Source organism: Sphaerodactylus townsendi, linkage group LG06, assembly GCF_021028975.2.
Source record: "Sphaerodactylus townsendi isolate TG3544 linkage group LG06, MPM_Stown_v2.3, whole genome shotgun sequence".
In the NCBI taxonomy this organism is placed as follows: Eukaryota; Metazoa; Chordata; class Lepidosauria; order Squamata; family Sphaerodactylidae; genus Sphaerodactylus; species Sphaerodactylus townsendi.
This window is the reverse complement of record NC_059430.1, coordinates 117756237-117774388: the sequence shown is the minus strand read 5'-3', so window position 1 is coordinate 117774388 and position 18152 is coordinate 117756237. Positions and strand designations below refer to the sequence as shown.

At 45.6% G+C, this 18152-nt stretch overlaps 1 protein-coding gene across 2 annotated transcripts in view; it reads right to left on the bottom strand.

Annotated features, from left to right (window-relative positions):
• LSR (lipolysis stimulated lipoprotein receptor) overlaps positions 1 to 14372 on the bottom strand; it is a 37784-nt gene extending 23412 nt beyond the window's left edge. Inside the window, exons 1-2 of one of the 2 annotated variants that reach the window (XM_048499136.1) lie at positions 13994 to 14372; positions 8655 to 8996 (exon numbers count right to left, since the gene is read on the bottom strand). In XM_048499136.1, coding sequence (XP_048355093.1) covers positions 8655 to 8996; positions 13994 to 14066 — 415 coding nt within the window. In that variant the 5' untranslated portion in view covers positions 14067 to 14372. The remainder of the gene's footprint in view (positions 1 to 8654; positions 8997 to 13993) is intronic. The other variant, XM_048499135.1, reaches the window with a different exon arrangement.
• Between the last annotated feature and the right edge of the window lie 3780 nt (positions 14373 to 18152).

Genomic DNA, 18152 nt, shown 5'->3' with positions numbered 1-18152 from the left:
TTGCCCAGTTTTATTTTCAGTCCTCTCCCCAAATTCCAGTTTATTTCTCACGGACAGTTCTTTTCTCAGCTCCTCCACCAGCCATGCTTCCAATTTTTGCAAAACATGCAATAAACCCATGTATCTGTTTTTTAAAAATCTAATTCCCATCATGAGGATTGTGATTTTAGCCCAGATTTTAAACCCAGTGTTTAGGATAGGGTTCTATCTAGTTCTCAGAACAAGATGTATCCACGCTTTTAGCCCGAACCATCTTTAAAAGCTCAGCACTAGGAGATTTTAGAAATTCAGCAATGCCATGCCTCTTGCAACGGGTGGAGCGTGCATTGTTTGGGATGAAGTACAAAGAAAACCCAGAATTCACGCAGAGGCAAGACGCCATACCCTGCCAAGGGGGAAACACTCCCAGGATTAAACAGGAAGCAGACAAAGTCATGCCTCCCCAGGACACTGCATTCCAAGTTCAACAGTAATTCACACTCAGCTGATCAAACATGCAAAGGACGTGTTGATTTGGGTTCTTCAGAACCCTTTTTGTCCATCCAAAAAGAATATAAGGAAGCTAGAATGTAAAAGCCAGAAGCCGGAGGGGGGGACGACAAAATGGTCACCAATGAACTGGGGGAGGGGACTCACAGAGCCCCGCCTCCTGCGTTTGGAGCCCTATAGAGCCCCATTTATTTCAGGATGCTTTTTGGAAGGATTTTGTGTAAGTAGGTATACACAGAGGACAAGCATCCCTATATTTATCCTTGGGTTGAGAAAGTAAAACTTCAGCCCAGCAGCTCAAGTTGTGCTTTCTGGTCCCTTGATAGCCCAGGCTAGCACGATCTTGTTAGGTCTTAGATAGGAAGCAGGGTCAGCCTTGGATAACATGTTGACGAGGGACCACTGAGAAATTCCAGGATCGTTATGCAGAGGAAGGCAATGGCACATCTCTCGACAGACAGCCCAACCAGCTAGTAAGTAGGGAGATCCAGGGGAGACAGGAGCCTTTTGAGAGGGATAAAAGCAGAAGGGGGGACAGCAAGGTGGTTGATAAGAGAGACGTGGTGAAGAGAAGAGGGAACTGTATTTGTTGGAAGCAAAAAGACCTTCTAAGGAAGGAACCCTATGGTTTTTGCCTTCTGTCATCATGCTGACTGGTCGCAAGGGTCTGAACCTACCCTACAAGGGCAACGGAGAGGGGCGGTGCTCACAAAATAGTGACCTTGGTGGACCAAGTAGCTGATTTAGAAGGCAGCTTTGTGACTGTGACCAGGAACTCAAGGAGGGGTGGGACAGAAGCAGCCTAGAAGCCAGGGCAGTACTGAACAACAAGAGCGTTGCCACCCCTTTTGCACTAAGAAGGTGCAAAATGACAAAGGACTCTACCGGGTGACACCTTAAGTGTGTGTGTGGGAGGACCTCTCCGGAGATTTTCATCACTACTTCTCAGCAGATTTGGATTTCAACCACCCAAAAGCTTACAGATATTACAGGGTAAACATCAATGAGTTGGGTGGCTTGGGCTCAGCAAAAAGAAAAACGCTACTCTGCGTACATTGTCCCAAAATTAGTTCCTGTTTCTCAACTCAACCTATACGTGGTCTGGCTGTTTTATCAAGGGAACACAAAAACAGACGAAGCGAACCGGAAGCTGGTCATGTGGACCCAAGCTTCCACGTTAGGAATTCTCTGGTTATCCCTACAACAGCTTTGTAAGGTGCTGTCACTCATACATTGCCAGCAGGAGTAAAGAGAGGAACAGCTTGTGAAAGTATTGTCGAAGGCTTCAGATCCTCTGAAGATGCCAACCACAGATGCAGGCGAAACGTCAGGAGAGAATGCTGCTAGAACACAGCCATACAGCCCAGAAACCACACAGCACCCCAACTTGTGAAAGGTCACCGAGAGAGTTAATGCCAGAGACGATGCTCGTACGAGGGACTTCCTGGTCAGTATATCAGAGAGGCACTAACTTTGTGGATGCAATGTGGATATCACAACAAGTTCAAAACGTGCTGAAAGACAACCAAAGGTGTGTATCTACATGGACAAGTCAACCCCTTTCTCTTGAACAAGACCCTAGCCCAGAGGTTATTGTTACTGATAAGTAATTTTAAATCAACTAATTATAAGATTGCAGAGAAGATTTTCTAACTTTTATATCAAAATATTATTGCTTCTTATTCCAAATTGTTTTTTAAAATCTCTTTAGTATGGTTGATAATTAAGGTATATCTTATCTTTTATGTGTTTGTATATCATTATTCTCTTTTCTATGCTCTTTCTCTTTCTTGTTATGCTGTTATTTTTTGTAAAAAAATAAACGAATTATGATTATGAGCAGAGCAGAGCTGTGACTGAAGTACTCCAGCTTACCCCTCTGCGCCATGGGGCCCCTCATCCCTATTCTACCCCAACCTTGTTCATGGACTCTCAGCTTGCCCAATAGTCATTCTTCAATGGTGAGTAAGAGAAACCAGCCGAAGCAAGAACTCTTGGTATTAGCACCATAAGAGAGTTCATAAGGAAAGAGTTGCTTTCTACCTGCTGAACTGACCCATGTATGAATGGTCATTGAGAGATTATATGATCACTAGTCTAAGATGCTCAAGATTACAAAGATGGGTCTCATGGTCTCTCTTCCCTTAAAAAATAAAATAAAGCCAGGTCCTCAGAGTCTCACAGATACACTTAAAAACTGGATGGCAAAATTTAAAACGCTACATCCATTCGGCCGCTGCCCCCCCACATTTCATTATCTCCTAAAAAGTAAAACATTGTTCAATTTTTTTTGTCTGCTGTGATATTACGCTACAAAATGAGCAATGCCACCAAAGAACTCAGGCAACACACTTTACCTGTTGCAAGTCTGACACCTGCCATATTAAGAAAACGTTCAGATCAGCGTAATCACCAATTATAGGTCAAGGAATTAAGCAAATCAACCACAGCCTCCTAGTGCAAATTTATAAATCAATCACTGCTGTTATTTCAGTCTGGCACCTATACTGCTATCACAGCAGCCTTCTTCTTACTGTCGTCTTCATTAATATTTTTTCCAAGAAGCACAATGCAGCTAACAACGCATATGATGACTCACCAGACAATTAGAATATTGACTGATATTTGAGAATGATTAAGTACTTTAAAAAATATTTGCCTGTCTCCTGGAGACTTATGGTCAATGAAAACAGCCCCTCCATCTTTTAGTCCAGTGTTTCCCAAACTTTGTTTTCCATGGCCTGGTTATTTTAATACCACTCCTCTGTGACCCACTAAAAATTTTATGGCCTATTTATTAGTAAAATAAAACAAATTTGAATGTCACCCCGCCACAAGTCTGCATGCAGCAGCGTCAGGGAGGCTCCCTGGGGTGCTGCTTCTGCCCCCACCTCCCTTGCGGTACCAGCATTTGCCACGAGTTATGGCTCTGTCCCCAGCCCCTTTCTGGGTGGTTGGCTGGCCAGGAAGGAGCCTCAAAGCTGCTGGATCGTCCCAGCTGGTCCGCCTCCAGGTGGGTGGTGGCCTCCAAGCAAGGACAGGGGTGGGGTGGTCGGCCCCAGCCCCGGACATTAGGTGACCCAGCATTTTGCTTTCGCCATTTGGGAAATGCTGTTTTAGCCTGTTGCTAAAAGATTTCTATTACAACACTGGAAAGATAGATGTTTCGCTCCAGGAACCCAAGGTATTGGAGACCTTTCAACCTCATCAAGATTTGAATGAGCTGCACGTGGATGACAACTGAATGTGAACACATTTTTAGATATCTGGAAACCTTTTATACAGGCTAATCTGTAGACTTTGCCACCATGGTTATATTTTTATTTCTTTCCGTATGGAGGTTTGATTTGTAATTTTAAAATGTAAAATCCAGTCGGTTTTAAGGGGAGGGGGGAGGTCACAAGCTAATAAGATAGGAGACAGGGAGAGAAAAATGAGTCACATTTGCCAGTTCTATAAAGTCTATAACTTGTTTTTGGAAGGAAACTACACTGACAAGATAACCTTGGTTCTGGAACTTTATGCATTCCCAAAAACCTTGGACTTTATTCCAACCTAAGGCACTAGTATTCCCTAAACTAAGACTACCAGTATTTAGATCTGATCAAGACAGTAGCCCCATTAAAACAGAATTCATTTATTCAGCTCCAGCAAAGATAGCCAGATTCTGTAATCCCAGGAACAACACAGTTCTCCTGTCTATGCTCTGCGGACTGGAAGTGTATTTTGCTACACAACTCAGTTCATTCATAAACATTTTGCCTTGGTTAATAGTCAGCAAAGGTGCAGCAACTTAATTAGGTCTGATCTATACATTCAGGAGAAAGCGAACACAGAATCCCAAGCATGTTGGAATATTTCTGACTACAGGTAGGGAATGCCATTTTTTGAACAACCCAGGCTAAAATAATAATAATAATAATAATAATAATAATAATAATAATAATAATAATAATAATAATAATAATAATAATAATAAACTGTAAATTAAAAACTAAAGAAACAAAGAGAAATACTCCAGCAAAGCAAAGCCCCTGCATGTTAATTTTCTGCTTGCAGGGAGCTTTTCACCCAAAGAAGCATTAAAAAACAGTACCCACGCAACTGCCGTGGTCAGTCCATAGCACCTTACTACAATCATTTTACCCCAGCCGTTCACTAGGCTCCAGTTACATGGGGCACAAGCACTCAGGTACGGCCAGGATATTATACATGAAGCCCACAAGAGGAATGTTATCTGTGTCTCATACAATGTTTGCAAAAAGAGTGCTCTTATCAACTGCAAATGAAACTTTGAACAGCAGTTTTTCACCACTGATGTTGGACGGAGAGGCTAGGAGCCAGATGCAGCTGCTGAACAGACCACAATAAGAACCTAAATAGAACTTGTGGGATCAAACCAGTGGTCCATCTATTCGCGACCCCTTCGGGGGTCGAACAACCCTTTCACTGGGGTCGCCGAAGACTCTCTGCATCAGTGTTCTCCATCTGTAAAATGGATAAATGTTGGGGTTGGGGGTCACCACAACATGAGGAACTGTATTAAGGGGTCACGGCATTAGGAAGGTTGAGAACCACTGGACTAAGGACTTCCCTTGATGCTGCCTCTCAGCCCTGGTTTGTGGCATCTTTATATGGATGTATATTTTAGCCAACATGCCTAGTTGCCACTGATGGATTTCTCTGACCCTTTTTAAAAGCCATCTCCTCGTTTGTGCCACGAAGGCCAACCCTGCTCTAGAACACGAACACGCCTGCAAAGTAAGCATATTCCCGGGCCAGTCGCTTCCGCAACCGGATCGGTCTCAGCCATGCACGCTTTTAATTGACGCTCTCTGAGAAGCACAACCAGGCATTTAGGAAAGTGCTGGGAGGGTGAAAAACGTCTGCGAGGATGTAATTAAGAACATTTTAAACTGTAGGTTCCAGACTGCTGCGCAGCACTTTGCCAGCCATCAGGATTCAACCCCGTCATCCACAGCAGAGTGGTAGAAAAGAACCTATTAAGATACAACAGGCATCGCAAATGTTTCAAAGGGGGTTTTTTCTCTTCCCCGACATGAGTCAGGCCATTCTGTGGCATGCAAAAAAGAAAATCTTCTGTTATCACACTGTAATTTTTGTGGATTTGGTGTGGGGGGGAGGCAGGGCAAGACAGAACAGCACGTAATTCTTCCGAGTCTGGAAACATGTTGTCACAAGCTGTACTTTGGCATGGACTTTTGACCTCCCTGAAACACTAAACTGTTGATTTTGTTGCTATTTTGCAGCTTTCTATTTTATCAGTTTTCTTTTTTAAAAAAAAATTGAAGTGCCACCCCCAGAATTTAGCAGAGGCCTGATTCTGAGATTTGAAAACTGCAGTATGAATGAAATAAACTGACAGCCCAAAGGTATGTTGCCTAACTCCATATCTGGATGAAATCGATGAACTTTTTTGAGGAAGTATGAAAACATGCCCGAAAGACATTCCTCACCACAGGTCTCTGCAGATATCCTGGGACAAGGAAGAGTTTACATATTCAGCACAGTTTAGCTGATGCTGTGTTCGGAATGGAAACTAAGAAGCCTGAACTCTAGCAGAAGTGCCATCGTTCTTAGCTACAGCCCCCAAATATTTTGGGTGCTGGTTGTAAGAGTGAGCTATTAGTTGCCACACTGTTTTTTTTAAACACACTTGTTGCATTTAACTAAAGCAATCAGACACCATGAAATATGCAGAATATAAACAGGACAGGAAGCTCACATCAGTTCCATCAATGGTCCAAGACCAGTTGTTTTCTGCATAGCTTTTACCTTCATTTCATATTTTAAATAGCAAACTTCTTGGGACACCTTGACAGGAAGGCAGTATGTAAACACATTAAAATGATTGAGCATATTATAGAGATTTGCACGGTCTTGCTTCAGGGGGGAACAATTCAAGGTACTGGTTTTGATCTATGAAGCCAATATAGTTTTGGCCCAAAAGGACTGTCATCTACTATACATCATATTTTGGTGTAAGGTTAACTACAAACAGCCATTCCAACTTGATCAAACTCTGGTTGATGTCACTACCACACCTTGCCTCCAGCGGCTTCAGCCCATCAGCTACATCTGGGTAAAGTAGGTTAAAGCTTCATGGCATGAGGAAAACTGATAAGAAATTGGCTGCCTGTCAGAAGAGTTCCTGCCGCTTGGGTTCGCCAGAAGTTCTCTTCGCAGCCTCTGGTCAAAACCACAAAATGATTCAAGCAGCACACATAAAAATCTGAGCCCCATATTCTCCCCAACCTAACAGTAGAGAACTTCACACCTCTAGAAGCTTACACACAGAGAATTGGGAATGCTACCATAACACGACTCACCTTTTCCCTTCAGGAGCTTAGAGAAAGATACAACCCCTGCCGACAACAGATCCCTTCCCCAAATCCTTGCAGAACAAACAAGGGGTCAGAATGAGCTCTAGCCTTCCCCGAAGGTGTCCCCTAGGTGTCAAGTGCCCACATACTGGCAGAATATATCCCTGGACATAATGTAGAGGGGATATGTCCCTGGACATAATGTAGAGGGGATATGTCCCTGGACATAATGTAGAGGGGATATGTCCCTGGACATAATGTAGAGGGGATATGTCCCTGGACATAATGTAGAGGGGATATGTCCCTGGACATAATGTAGAGGGGATATGTCCCTGGACATAATGTAGAGGGGAAGGCCACAGCCAGGAAAGAGAACAGTACTTCTGATGTTGTGTCCATTTGTTGTAGTGAAAGAATTGGGGGGTGGGGGTGGAAGAACAACTGGACTAAGAAGATGCAGTTCCTTAGAGATAAAGTCCTCTGTATTCCTCTTGTAAATTTCCTCGGGAAAAGGTTGCTCTTGGAAACCTGCTGATTATACCAGTTCAGGAAACGGCAGGAGGTTTGCACCAGGCAGCAGAAGCAGGCCAGCAGGCAAAGGGCCAGAATACCTCCTAGGTTCCTCCCTCTGCTCAGTGCAAAAAAGCTGGGTGTGACCAGATTCCATCCCTTCCCCATGTCCCAGTTTCTCCAGCAGCAGCAGCAGCAGCAGGAGAGTTTGCACTAACGTTCGCTCAGCTTGCCTTCTGACCAGGTACTCATTCTCCACCCCAACAGAGAGCCTGCTTTGCGGAGACACCACAACTAAGGTTCTCCTCGGAAACCTTTGAAATAAAAAAAGGAGGATCTCTGTATAAACAGTCTGGAGCTGCAGAAACTCCACATGCAAGAACAAGCTTTGTTCTATTTTCTGCCACCCAAGACACGCTCATCACTTCTGGACAGAAATTCATTTGTTGTGTGTTATCAACAGTATCGATTTCAACGCAGGAACTAAGCGGCAGTGCTGCAGGCAAAGCTCTACTTACAACCCGAGTTCAATCCAGACAGAAGCCGGTTTCAGGCAGCCTGCTCAAGGCTGACTTGGCCTCCCATCCTTCCAAGGTCAGAACCCCGAAACATAGATGTGATGTCACCCCATGGGTCATTAATGACCTGGTGCTTCCGCAGGGGACTACCTTTACCTTTACAGCGACTAAATACAGGGAAAGCTCAGAACAGAATTGCCAGGCAAAGAATTTACATTCTTCGTATTTAGGCAGAGCATTCAGTATTCAATTCCCTTATATATGTATTACCTTATGAATGTTAAGGACTACTAAAAGACACTAGCGGTATTTTCATATTGGGGAAAGGGGAGTCTGAGATTGCCAAGAGCTTCCTTGTAATTGAGCAGCCAAGACCAGTTCCAAGATTGAATCTTTCCAACTCACAGACCTAACACTTCAGCCGTACAAGCACCAGTGTGACATTACTTGTTTTTAAAAAAAGCGGAATTCCATAAGCAACACTTCTAAAGAGGCAGGGAGAACATGAAAAGGAAACAATGGAAAAAGCTGAAGGCACTCCCCTGCCCAGAAAAAAAAATCAAAAGCAAAACCTAGAAGCCCAGAACTGCTCCCATCTAGCAACAACACACACTTTTTAGATTGGCCCTGCACACCAATCCTCAAAAGGAACTAGACTGCAAAAAAACTTGTGTGAGTCATGTGTGACTTCAAATCTCAACCTCTGCAAAGCAGCTCTGCCTGATCGACTACAGCCTCCTTTTAAGCGTCTAGGTTGCTTTCGTTTATGAGACCACCGACACATCATACTTACCATTGGTGATGGTGATGCGTCGGCCCTGGTAAAAATCCCCAAGGGTGACAGAATTGCCTTGCTTGGAAGCTACAACTCGCACGGTCCTGACGCTGTCCTGACACTCCACGTAGGGGTTGTAACCCGGGTTGCTTTGCTGCAGCTGGTTGTTGATCTGGCTGTCCTGGGTGTTGGGGCTGAAGGCATCGGTCAGGCGGCTGCGGCAGTAAGATTTGTACTTCCAGGTGACCACGGGCGGCTGGGTGTAGGTGGTCTGGTAGTTGCACTGCAGGGTGACAGGCTGAAATAGGATGACCACGTTGAAGGGGTTCAGCATCGTGACTTGTAAGGCAGCCACATGATCTGGGGACAAAAGCAGATAATCAGATTGGGAGGGGGTCAAAAGGACACCAAGTGAGTCAGCTGTACTCAAAGGCTTCGGATGTCCCCACCCAAACACTCATTCAGAACTCTGCAAGCCCATTTCCCCCTATGACCCAGGGTGCCAAACCCTCCCAAGAGGGTAAAATGACCTTCCTCACACATTTATTAACCAGCTCGCTCCAGGGGAATGTAGCTAGTCTCTCAGACTGGTAAGGCCAGTTTGGCTTCTTTATTTTATCGGGAAGGGGTGGAGGGGGACAAAAAAACCAACAAAGAACAAAGCATGAGATAGCCCCAAGGAAGCCTCAGTTTCTCAAAGCTCAGACTGAGTGTCACCTCTTCCTTAAAAGACACGATCCTGGTTTGGATCTGTCATCAGGTATCAACAGCAGGAAACATCCTCCGAGGAATTTAACATGTTTTACAAGAGTGCATTGGATTCAGAACAATGCATAATCATGACAGCAAGTGGCCATCGGGACAGCCAAAAGGGAATGCTGGTTCACATACTTTCTCCAGGCAAGAGAAGTGCTTCATATTTCATGCTTCCTTATGCTCTAGGACTTGGCTGGTGGAAGCTAGAGCTGGAAATGTATTATTATCCGGATAATTTTTTTCAAGTGGAAGGGAATGCAAGGTTTTAGGGTGTAAGGATAGGAAAGGAATCCCACAGGGACTGTTTTCTGGTCTGTCTGCCACAATCAGATTTCCAAGAGGATCATTTTCCTCCCAATTGGAAGGTGCTCGTCGCTCCGGGGTTGAGGATTCAAGCCGCTCCAATATAGAATGAGAACTTAGTTAACTGAAACAATCCCCCAAAAATGAGCCAGTAGAAGAGAAATAAGAGAGATTTCTTGAATTTCTTAACCTCAAACTTTGTTTTTTTTTAAAAAGCCGAGGGAGACAAAGACTGCTTCCAATCACTAGGTCAGCATGCCAGGAGTTGAGCTACTTTATTTTGAGTAAAACCACCAGTCCACCAACATCCACTGCTTTCTACTCAGAAGGGGAGAGTAGCTATTCAAAATCTCAAGCACAAAAAAGGTCTTTTCAACCTGTTCCCCAGGAAATGCTACAGAATGAAACTTGACATGTACTTACTTATTGTTTATTTCATTCTTATATATCCCACCTTTCTCCAAAACAGGGTCCTAAAGTAGCTAACATTCATTTCACCCTCGCAACAATCCTGCGAGGTAGATTAGGCTGATAGAATCTGACTGGCCCAAGCCCAAGAAGAGAAATTCAAATCTAGGGCTTTCTAGATACTAGTCCAAAACAGGGTGGATTTGATCTACATAAAATCAGTTTAAATCATGATTTAAATTGTTAGTCAGTAACCATTTTTAACCATTTTAAAAATGGTTTTCTACATTAAGATTCATTCTTGCTAATATAATCTTAATATTTGCAACCAGGTGACATTTTCGTTCTTAGAATACTGACTTTTTTGGATTAGTTTTACAGTTAGATCAAAAATGCTTGATTTGGTTGTGCTATTAGAAATACACAGACGGTTAATTATGAAATTATTACTGTGAACAATCTCTACTTTCATTTGAACCACCAGGCCTCGCATTTCTTCACCACAAGGTTTGCATTCTACATGCGTACCTACAGGTAGGGGTACCTAGGTCAGGTGACCACAGGCCAGGGTTAATGTATCCCCTTCCTTTAAAGGGTCCCAAGTACACCACTTTATTGAATGTCTTGACCAGGATGGTCAAGCAAGCCTGATCTTGGAAGCTAAGCAGAGTCAGCTCTGGTTAGCACTTGGATGGGAGACCATCAAGGAATATTAGGGAGGCAGGCAATGGCCAACCATCTCCGCTCCTCTCTTGCCCTGAAAACCATGGGGGGCAGGGGTCTCTCCATAAATTGGCTGCAACCTGACAGAATTCCTGCCACTGTAGCAGTAAACAGCTTGTGTGCCGTTTGTAATGAAAAAGTTGTACACGCTTCCCTTTGATCCTCTTGCATTTTTCTCTATGTGAGGAAAAGGACAAACATTTTTTTTCAACCAAAGTTTCATCCCCACTGAAACAAAGCCAGCCCATATAACGTGATGGTCCAGTACAAAAAAGGGCCGCACCTCATCAATTGTTTGTCATGCCCCTCCAATCAGCACTAGGAAACTCATCTCGAGTCTTTCAAGTGTAAATTTTCTATGTAAAAAGAGGAAGGAGCTGCAGTAAAAAGACGTGAATCACATTATAAATCTTCTAAATGTGACTTTTCTATGCAAGCGGCTCGAACAGAATTAGCAGTTAGAAGGCTGAATTTAAAAACCTGAGGAAAGGGGGGTCAGGCAGTGGTGGGATTCAAATAATTTAACAACTGGTTGTTTACAAGCACCATTTTAACAACCGGTTCTGCCAAAATGGTGCGAACCTGCTGAATCCCACCACTGGATAGGGTGTCTGAAACTTTTTTGCCCTTTTCTAATTTGTGTAATCCTAGAGCTACTGCACTGCTTATTAGATCCCTCATGTTATTCAATTAAATTGCTTCACATCAGGTATCCACCTTCAGTCTCAAGTACAAAATTGGTTTTAAAAAAGAATAAAGAAATAATAAAGAAAACAAATAATGATGGGCTGACCAACACTGTATTCATTTACTGCTTCCACCCCCCACTCCAAAAATACACGGGCCTGAAATTCCACGCGTTTGCAGATCTGCCTCGTCTATTTGCTTTTGTGGTTTCTCATCTATTTGCTCCCATGGTTTCACTCCAACCTGGAAGAGGGGGGAGGGTTGGTAGAGAGATCAGCTTCCGCCCACAAGGGGCAGGGAGTTTCGGCAGACTGGTGTCAGCATCACCACACCAGCCAGGATCAGACATCACTCTTCCGGGGGAGAAAACAATTACACTCCCCCACAGACGGACACACCTCCAGCCTGCACCCAGGGATCAGCAAAGCATCGCTTACTGTGGCAAGCACCACCTTTCCCAGAGGTCACGAAACCAGGGCTTCTCAGAGGGAGCTAGGGACCAAGAACAATTTCCATTTTTTTTTCAAGCCACGCATTTACCTTTGAAGGTTAGCAGGCAAAAATACACCCTGCCTCACAACATACAAAGAGGCCACACAGCGAACATCGGAAAAGAGGAAACGAAAACAGCCCTGAAGCCTTCTGATCCATGAGGACATGATGCTGCTTTATACTGAGTCACTCCAACCGGGCCACCAAAATCACTATTTTTCACAATTCAGGGTCTGCAGCAGAGAAAGGGCTTTCTGAACACCACTCCTCTGCCTTTGTGACTGTTTAACAGGAGCCGTGGAAGATTGGAACAATGTGTGGAAAAAGCAGGCGCTCCATCACAGCCCCTCTCCAAGACGCCCACTGCAGAATTTGTCCTCCAGCATCACCTGTCGCCCCAGAAATAAAAAGCCTTTGGAGACCCAGTCCAGTACAGCATAGTAGAAATCCATTAAGGTACTCATGAGACTTTCTAGAGCCCACAGGTAAGAAGAGGCTCCATGTTCTCCAGGTGGTCCAGACGAATGCCTTTTCTTTTTTGGACGACACCAGCCTCTCCACATGTATAAGTGAGGTTGCCAGGTCCCAACCTGGAGATCTTCCCTGGGCCAGAGAGATAGGGGGACAGCAGCATCACCTATCCCCTCTCCACCTGCCACAAAGGTCTTTATAACAACAAAGGGAGGTGGCCGGATAAGAGACTATTGAGTCCCTCATTTGCAGATGAATTGGGAGACTTAAAAGTACAGGACATATTTCCGGGTTGAGACCTGGCCACCCTGCAGACAGAGGAAAAGGAACTCGCCCATAGAAAGACTGCGGGAAAGAATCTGTGAGGGCTGTAAACTAGAAACGGGGGGGGGGGGGGGGCATCAAAGAGGCAGAAGAGGAAGAGTTTATATTTGATATTTCAGATGGGGGAGGAAATTGGAAAGCCAGAGGGGAGCAGAGCATGGTCGAACCACAACCTCCTGGATCTCAAAAAGGGATTGCAAAAGTGGGTAAAAAGAGTGTGCCACTGCATAAATCGGAGTCACAGAAGTGGAAGGTGAGCTCACCAGCAGACCCCAGGTTGCATGCTCCCTGGCGCATAGTCACATTTACAGTTTTCAAGCAGGAATGAAGCAGCAAGGAGAAGTGGTTGTTTACACAACCCGTACTCTTGCAACTCCTCTGGGAAACCAAAGCTAGGCTCAGGTCTCCTGGAACATTGAAAGAGCTACCACGAGACACCCCAGGGCACTCAGCGGACCCCCAAAATCCTCCAGTAAAGTGGCAGATTCGGGAAACGGAGGCAAGCAGGACCATTTTGCCACCATGGGCCTTGTTCGCTCAGCAATCCGAGCGCCTGTGCAAGACAGCCAGTCAAGGGAGAAATCGCCCAGCCACCAAAGTTTCAGGGCCTCGCGTCAACCCTGGCCTTCTTTCCTATAACTGGAAATGTCTGGCTTTTAAAGTCACGCAGCAGGGTGCAGTTCAACCGGTGCAGCCTCTCCCCGTATAGCAGAGGTCTGCAACCTGTGGCTCTCCAGATATTCACGGACTACAATTCCCATCAGGCCATGCTGGCAGGGGCTGATAGGAATTGTAGTCCATGGACATCTGGAGAGCCACAGGTTGCAGACCCCTGCCGTATAGAGACGACTGACGGGAGGGAGGCACCCGTGGAGCGTCTTCTCCACTTGCTCGAGTGCCCACAAGGGCAGCACCTGTTGAACCTCGAATCCCCACAAAGAGAACACCTATTGGAACCACAGATTTAAAGAGGCAGGCACCCTGCTAAAAGAAAGAGACCCCCCACCAGTTCACATGTCCTACTCCAGATCCCCAGGAGGATCCCGCTGGACTCCCACAGGAGCCAGAGAACTATCCCGGGAGCCAATCAGCGCTCGAATACCCCCCTGCCCCTAGATAGGAAACCCAGGGGGACTATTTTCGCGCCTCAGAGGCGGGCGGAGGGGTCAAAAATAGTTCCTCGCCGCACTTACCTGTGAGCCAAGGGCTAGTCAGAAGCCATAGCAGGGTCAGCATAGCCGGCCGAGTTGTGGTACGAGCCTCCATGGCTGGCCAGCTTTTCCCCCCACTCCCCTCGCACGGACCTGAGGAGCGGTCCGCCAATGAAGAAGGGGAGGCCGCCGGGGGCGCGAACCAATAAGCCCTTCGAGCGGCTTCGGGTACCACGGGGCTTTTTTCCTTGTTTTTTTGCCCGCCCGCCCGCCCGCCTCTCTTCGGTAGATTGCTCGATGCCCGCCAAGGAACCAACTCCACTCGCGAGCCTCGCCTGGGACTCTGCGCGCGCCTCAGGTGCAGCGCGCTGGCAGTGCCTCGCCCCGTCGGGTGGACACTACCAACTCCGCCCCGCCGGGGGAGGGGAAGAGAGGGAAAGTAAGGTACTGATTCAGTCCTTACCAAACTTTGGACAGCGGAGGATTTGGCTTTGTTATTCAACCCACTGACCTGTCGTATAAAGAAAACGATGAAAGGGACAGGGGAGGGGAAATTGAACCTCACCTGCGTGTTCCTCCCCCCCTATTTTGGGAATGGTTTCGCCTCAATCCCCAGGGGAATGTATTAAGCCCTGGCCAATCGAGTTGGGAAAGGGGGAGGGAGTAGGTGAAGTTTGTTCAGCTAGGAAAGTGAACTCGCCCAGGTATTGCCTAGGAACGCTCAGAGAGATAAGGGGGTAGTTTTTGAACGGCGATGACTGATTGGGTGGCCAGACTAGGACATTTGAGCCGAGAGGTTATTCCATTGGTCAGCAACTAATTTTGAAAAAAAAAAAGGGGGGGGGGTCATAGTTTAAATTAAGAACTTTTATTTTTGCAAACTGGGAGCACCAAATGCCAGATATTTTACCTTTCTTTTTTTAAAACAAATTTTCATTAATTCCCAGAGGGTACTAAGCAGAATAGAAATGGGGGGAAAAACTAAAGAATAGATAGAGTTAAAGAGAATATCTACCCAAAATTATATTGAATACACATTACATCATGGATATGAGATATTTTACCTTTCTGTTTATGGTGTTTTCGCTGGTAGAGTTGCCAATTTCCCTGGCTGGGAATGGGGGGGGGGGGGGAATAAAAATAGGATTATCAATCGCAACGCTCAGCCCGGAGTTTAATTCTTCTAGTTACATGCGATTGCCACATTACAGAGTTCATCAGTTCATCTGGAGCAGGGGTAGGGAACCTGCGGCTCTCCAGATGTTCAGGAACTTCAATTCCCATCAGCCTCTGTCAGCATGGCCAATTGGCCATGCTGGTAGGGGCTGATGGGAATTGTAGTTCCTGAACATCTGGAGAGCCGCAGGTTCCCTACCCCTGATCTGGAGCAAATAGAAAATTCGCAGAATTCTTTGGTGCAGCACAGAGATTGCATTCCTCGTGAGCTCTCCATCCCCAAACTTGGCTCTCCCTTGACAACACTCCCCAATTGCCAGGAATTTCTCGAACTTTAGTTGGCAGCCCTAGTTAAGTTTTTAATATGCAGATATGAGCAAGTGAAACATTTCATTAGATGAAGAGGAGCTGTGTCCATCGTGGTTGCCCTTAATTGGTTACTTCTTTCTATTTTACTTTTTTTTAATAAGGCCAAAAATGGCTAACTATAAAGGTGTACCTACCAAGGGCAATTGAAAAGCGGGAAACCCTAGGTTGGTTTTAAGATATTTTGCTGAATAATACCGATATACTGAGAGCCATTTGCTTTTGGGATCAAATGCTTACATTTAGATTTATTAGAAAGATGGCCAATAATAAAATACCATCAAGTCGCAACTTGTCGTCTTATGAGGTTTTCAAGGTGAGAGACATTCACAGGTGGTTTGCCATCGTCTTCTTTTGGTGGTCTCCCATATAAATACTAATCATGGCCAGCTCTGCTTAGCTTCCAAGCTTTGAATTCTACATTGCCTTTGCATATTTTGTAAATATGTTTAAATTTGATCTAGCTTCATTTCAGCTTGCATTCCAAGACTGGCAGTGTTCTTGTATTGCTTGCAGAGAGGTGGGTTAGAGAATGTGTCTTGTTTACAACACGTCATAACTTCTCAGTGTAAATAAGGCAGACAAACCTCTACTGGAGTTTCCTAGAAATAACTTCTGCTCTTGTTTTAAAATGTTGCCAGTCCTTAGAAAGTAAGAGCTGAAAATGGGAGGGAGGAAAGGGAAAGAGACGGGAAGAAAAATGTAAACCAAGATGAAAGACTGAAATGGGTGTTTTCCACACACAATCAAAACAAGTTGAATAATCATGCCTACCATTTTTCCTCCCAGATCTCCTGTTTCTGCTCTACATTGCAATTCTCCAGAAAAATAACTTCAAAGGGAAACTCCAGCACGATGCCAAAGTGGACTTCATCAAGATGTTCAATACCAGCACTCAAGAATTTAACCAGGACTGGGGAATCTTTGGCCATTACAGGTGTTAACTAACTTAGTAAGTGAGAGAAATTGCCAAGTACTGCTACCAGGAATAGTGTCGATATTTTCCATGATTGTATTTGAAGTTTAGCTACTGCTACGTGCCAAGAATATCAGCTTTTTATTTCTAAGAGCACAATTCTATTAGGGGGGGGGAGGGAATTGAGTAATGGAGCCGGCGTGGGGCAATAAAAGGATACAATTGGCTCCTTTCCACCCAAGGGACAGTAACAGTGGCCGGCTTCCACTCAGGTCCATGGCAGCGAAACCTGAAAACCATAGCCCCGTGGTGGCGAACCTTTGGCACTCCAGATGTTATGGACTACAATTCCCATCATCAGCCCCTTCCAACATGGCCAATTGGCCATGCTGGAAGGGGCTGATGGGAATTGTAGTCCATAACATCTGGAGTGCCAAAGGTTCGCCACCACTGCATAGCCCCTGTGGAACTATACTAGCATCCAATTAGATGCCAGCACAGGCTGGAGCATCCCTGGGAGAGCAGTCAGGTACACCACAGTCTGAGGCTCTGAGTTACAACGGCGGGTTTATTGTTGTTTTTCCTCTGCTTCCCTGCACCTCTGCAAAGCCCTCTGGAGGCAAAGGGGTAACATGATATTGGCGCTGTCCTCAGCAGCCTCAGGCTTTCGATTGGGCTGCAGGTCTGCTGCTTTGTACCCATTATTCTTAGAGGTAATCCCTGTTGAACTTTGTGACCACGGGTTTCTGAGTTAACAGGCATGTGGATCAGGTTGCATACTATTGAGTGGGGAGACGTCTTGTGATGAATATTCTGAAAGATTACTGAGTAATGAAAGGAAAACAGGGCTTGGCTTAGATAAAAAACCCAGCATTGCTCCACCACACCTTCTCCTTTCAAGTTTCGCTCATTAGTCATGTCCTATATATATGATGTGTGAGGTCATATGTTTACTTCCCCCATGCGAGAACAGTGTTACACAGCCAGACTGCTGCTTCTCCACACGTCCCAAGCAAAACACACTTACACAGAAGGCAGTTTGAGTGAATTCAGAGCATATTGGATTGCCGCTCTGGATACATGAAGCTGCTTGTTATTGAGTCAGACGGACCCTTTGTCTGCGAAGGTCAGGACAGTCAAGTCAGGTTGGCAGCAGCCCTTCAGGGTCTCAGGTGGAGGTGTTTCGCATCACTTGCTCCTTTGATCTTTTTGACTAAAGATGCCGGGGCTTGAACCTGGGGCTTTTAGCAATGCTCTACCACTTAGCCAGAGCCCTTTCCCCTTTGAAAAGAACAGTATTTTTAAAAAAAACCCTGAAGAATGACAGCAAGGCTAATCTGACTCCTGGAAATTTTAGGCTTCCAAAATCGGAAGGGATGGTATTGACACCTTCACTCACGGTCCAGAGCCTGGGGGTGACTTTGGATGCCTCCTTAACAACGGAAGCCCAAGTTGGACAAACAGCCAAACAGTTGTTTTCCATCTGGACCTAATGAAGCAGCTAGGCACGATGGGGGCATAGCTGGGCATTCCAGGGGCGGGGCATTCCTGGGCAAGGACGCAGCCACTGCGCCAGTCCTTGGGCAGGAAACAAATGCACGCAGGCGCAGGCTGCCACGCACGCCGGTGCACCTCCTGCTAGACTGCTTCAAGTTCTGCGCGCTACTGCTGAGAGGAGGGGCGTAACTAAGGCAAAAATCACATGGCAAAATCACCAATTAGTAACCCCCTCTCGGCACATGC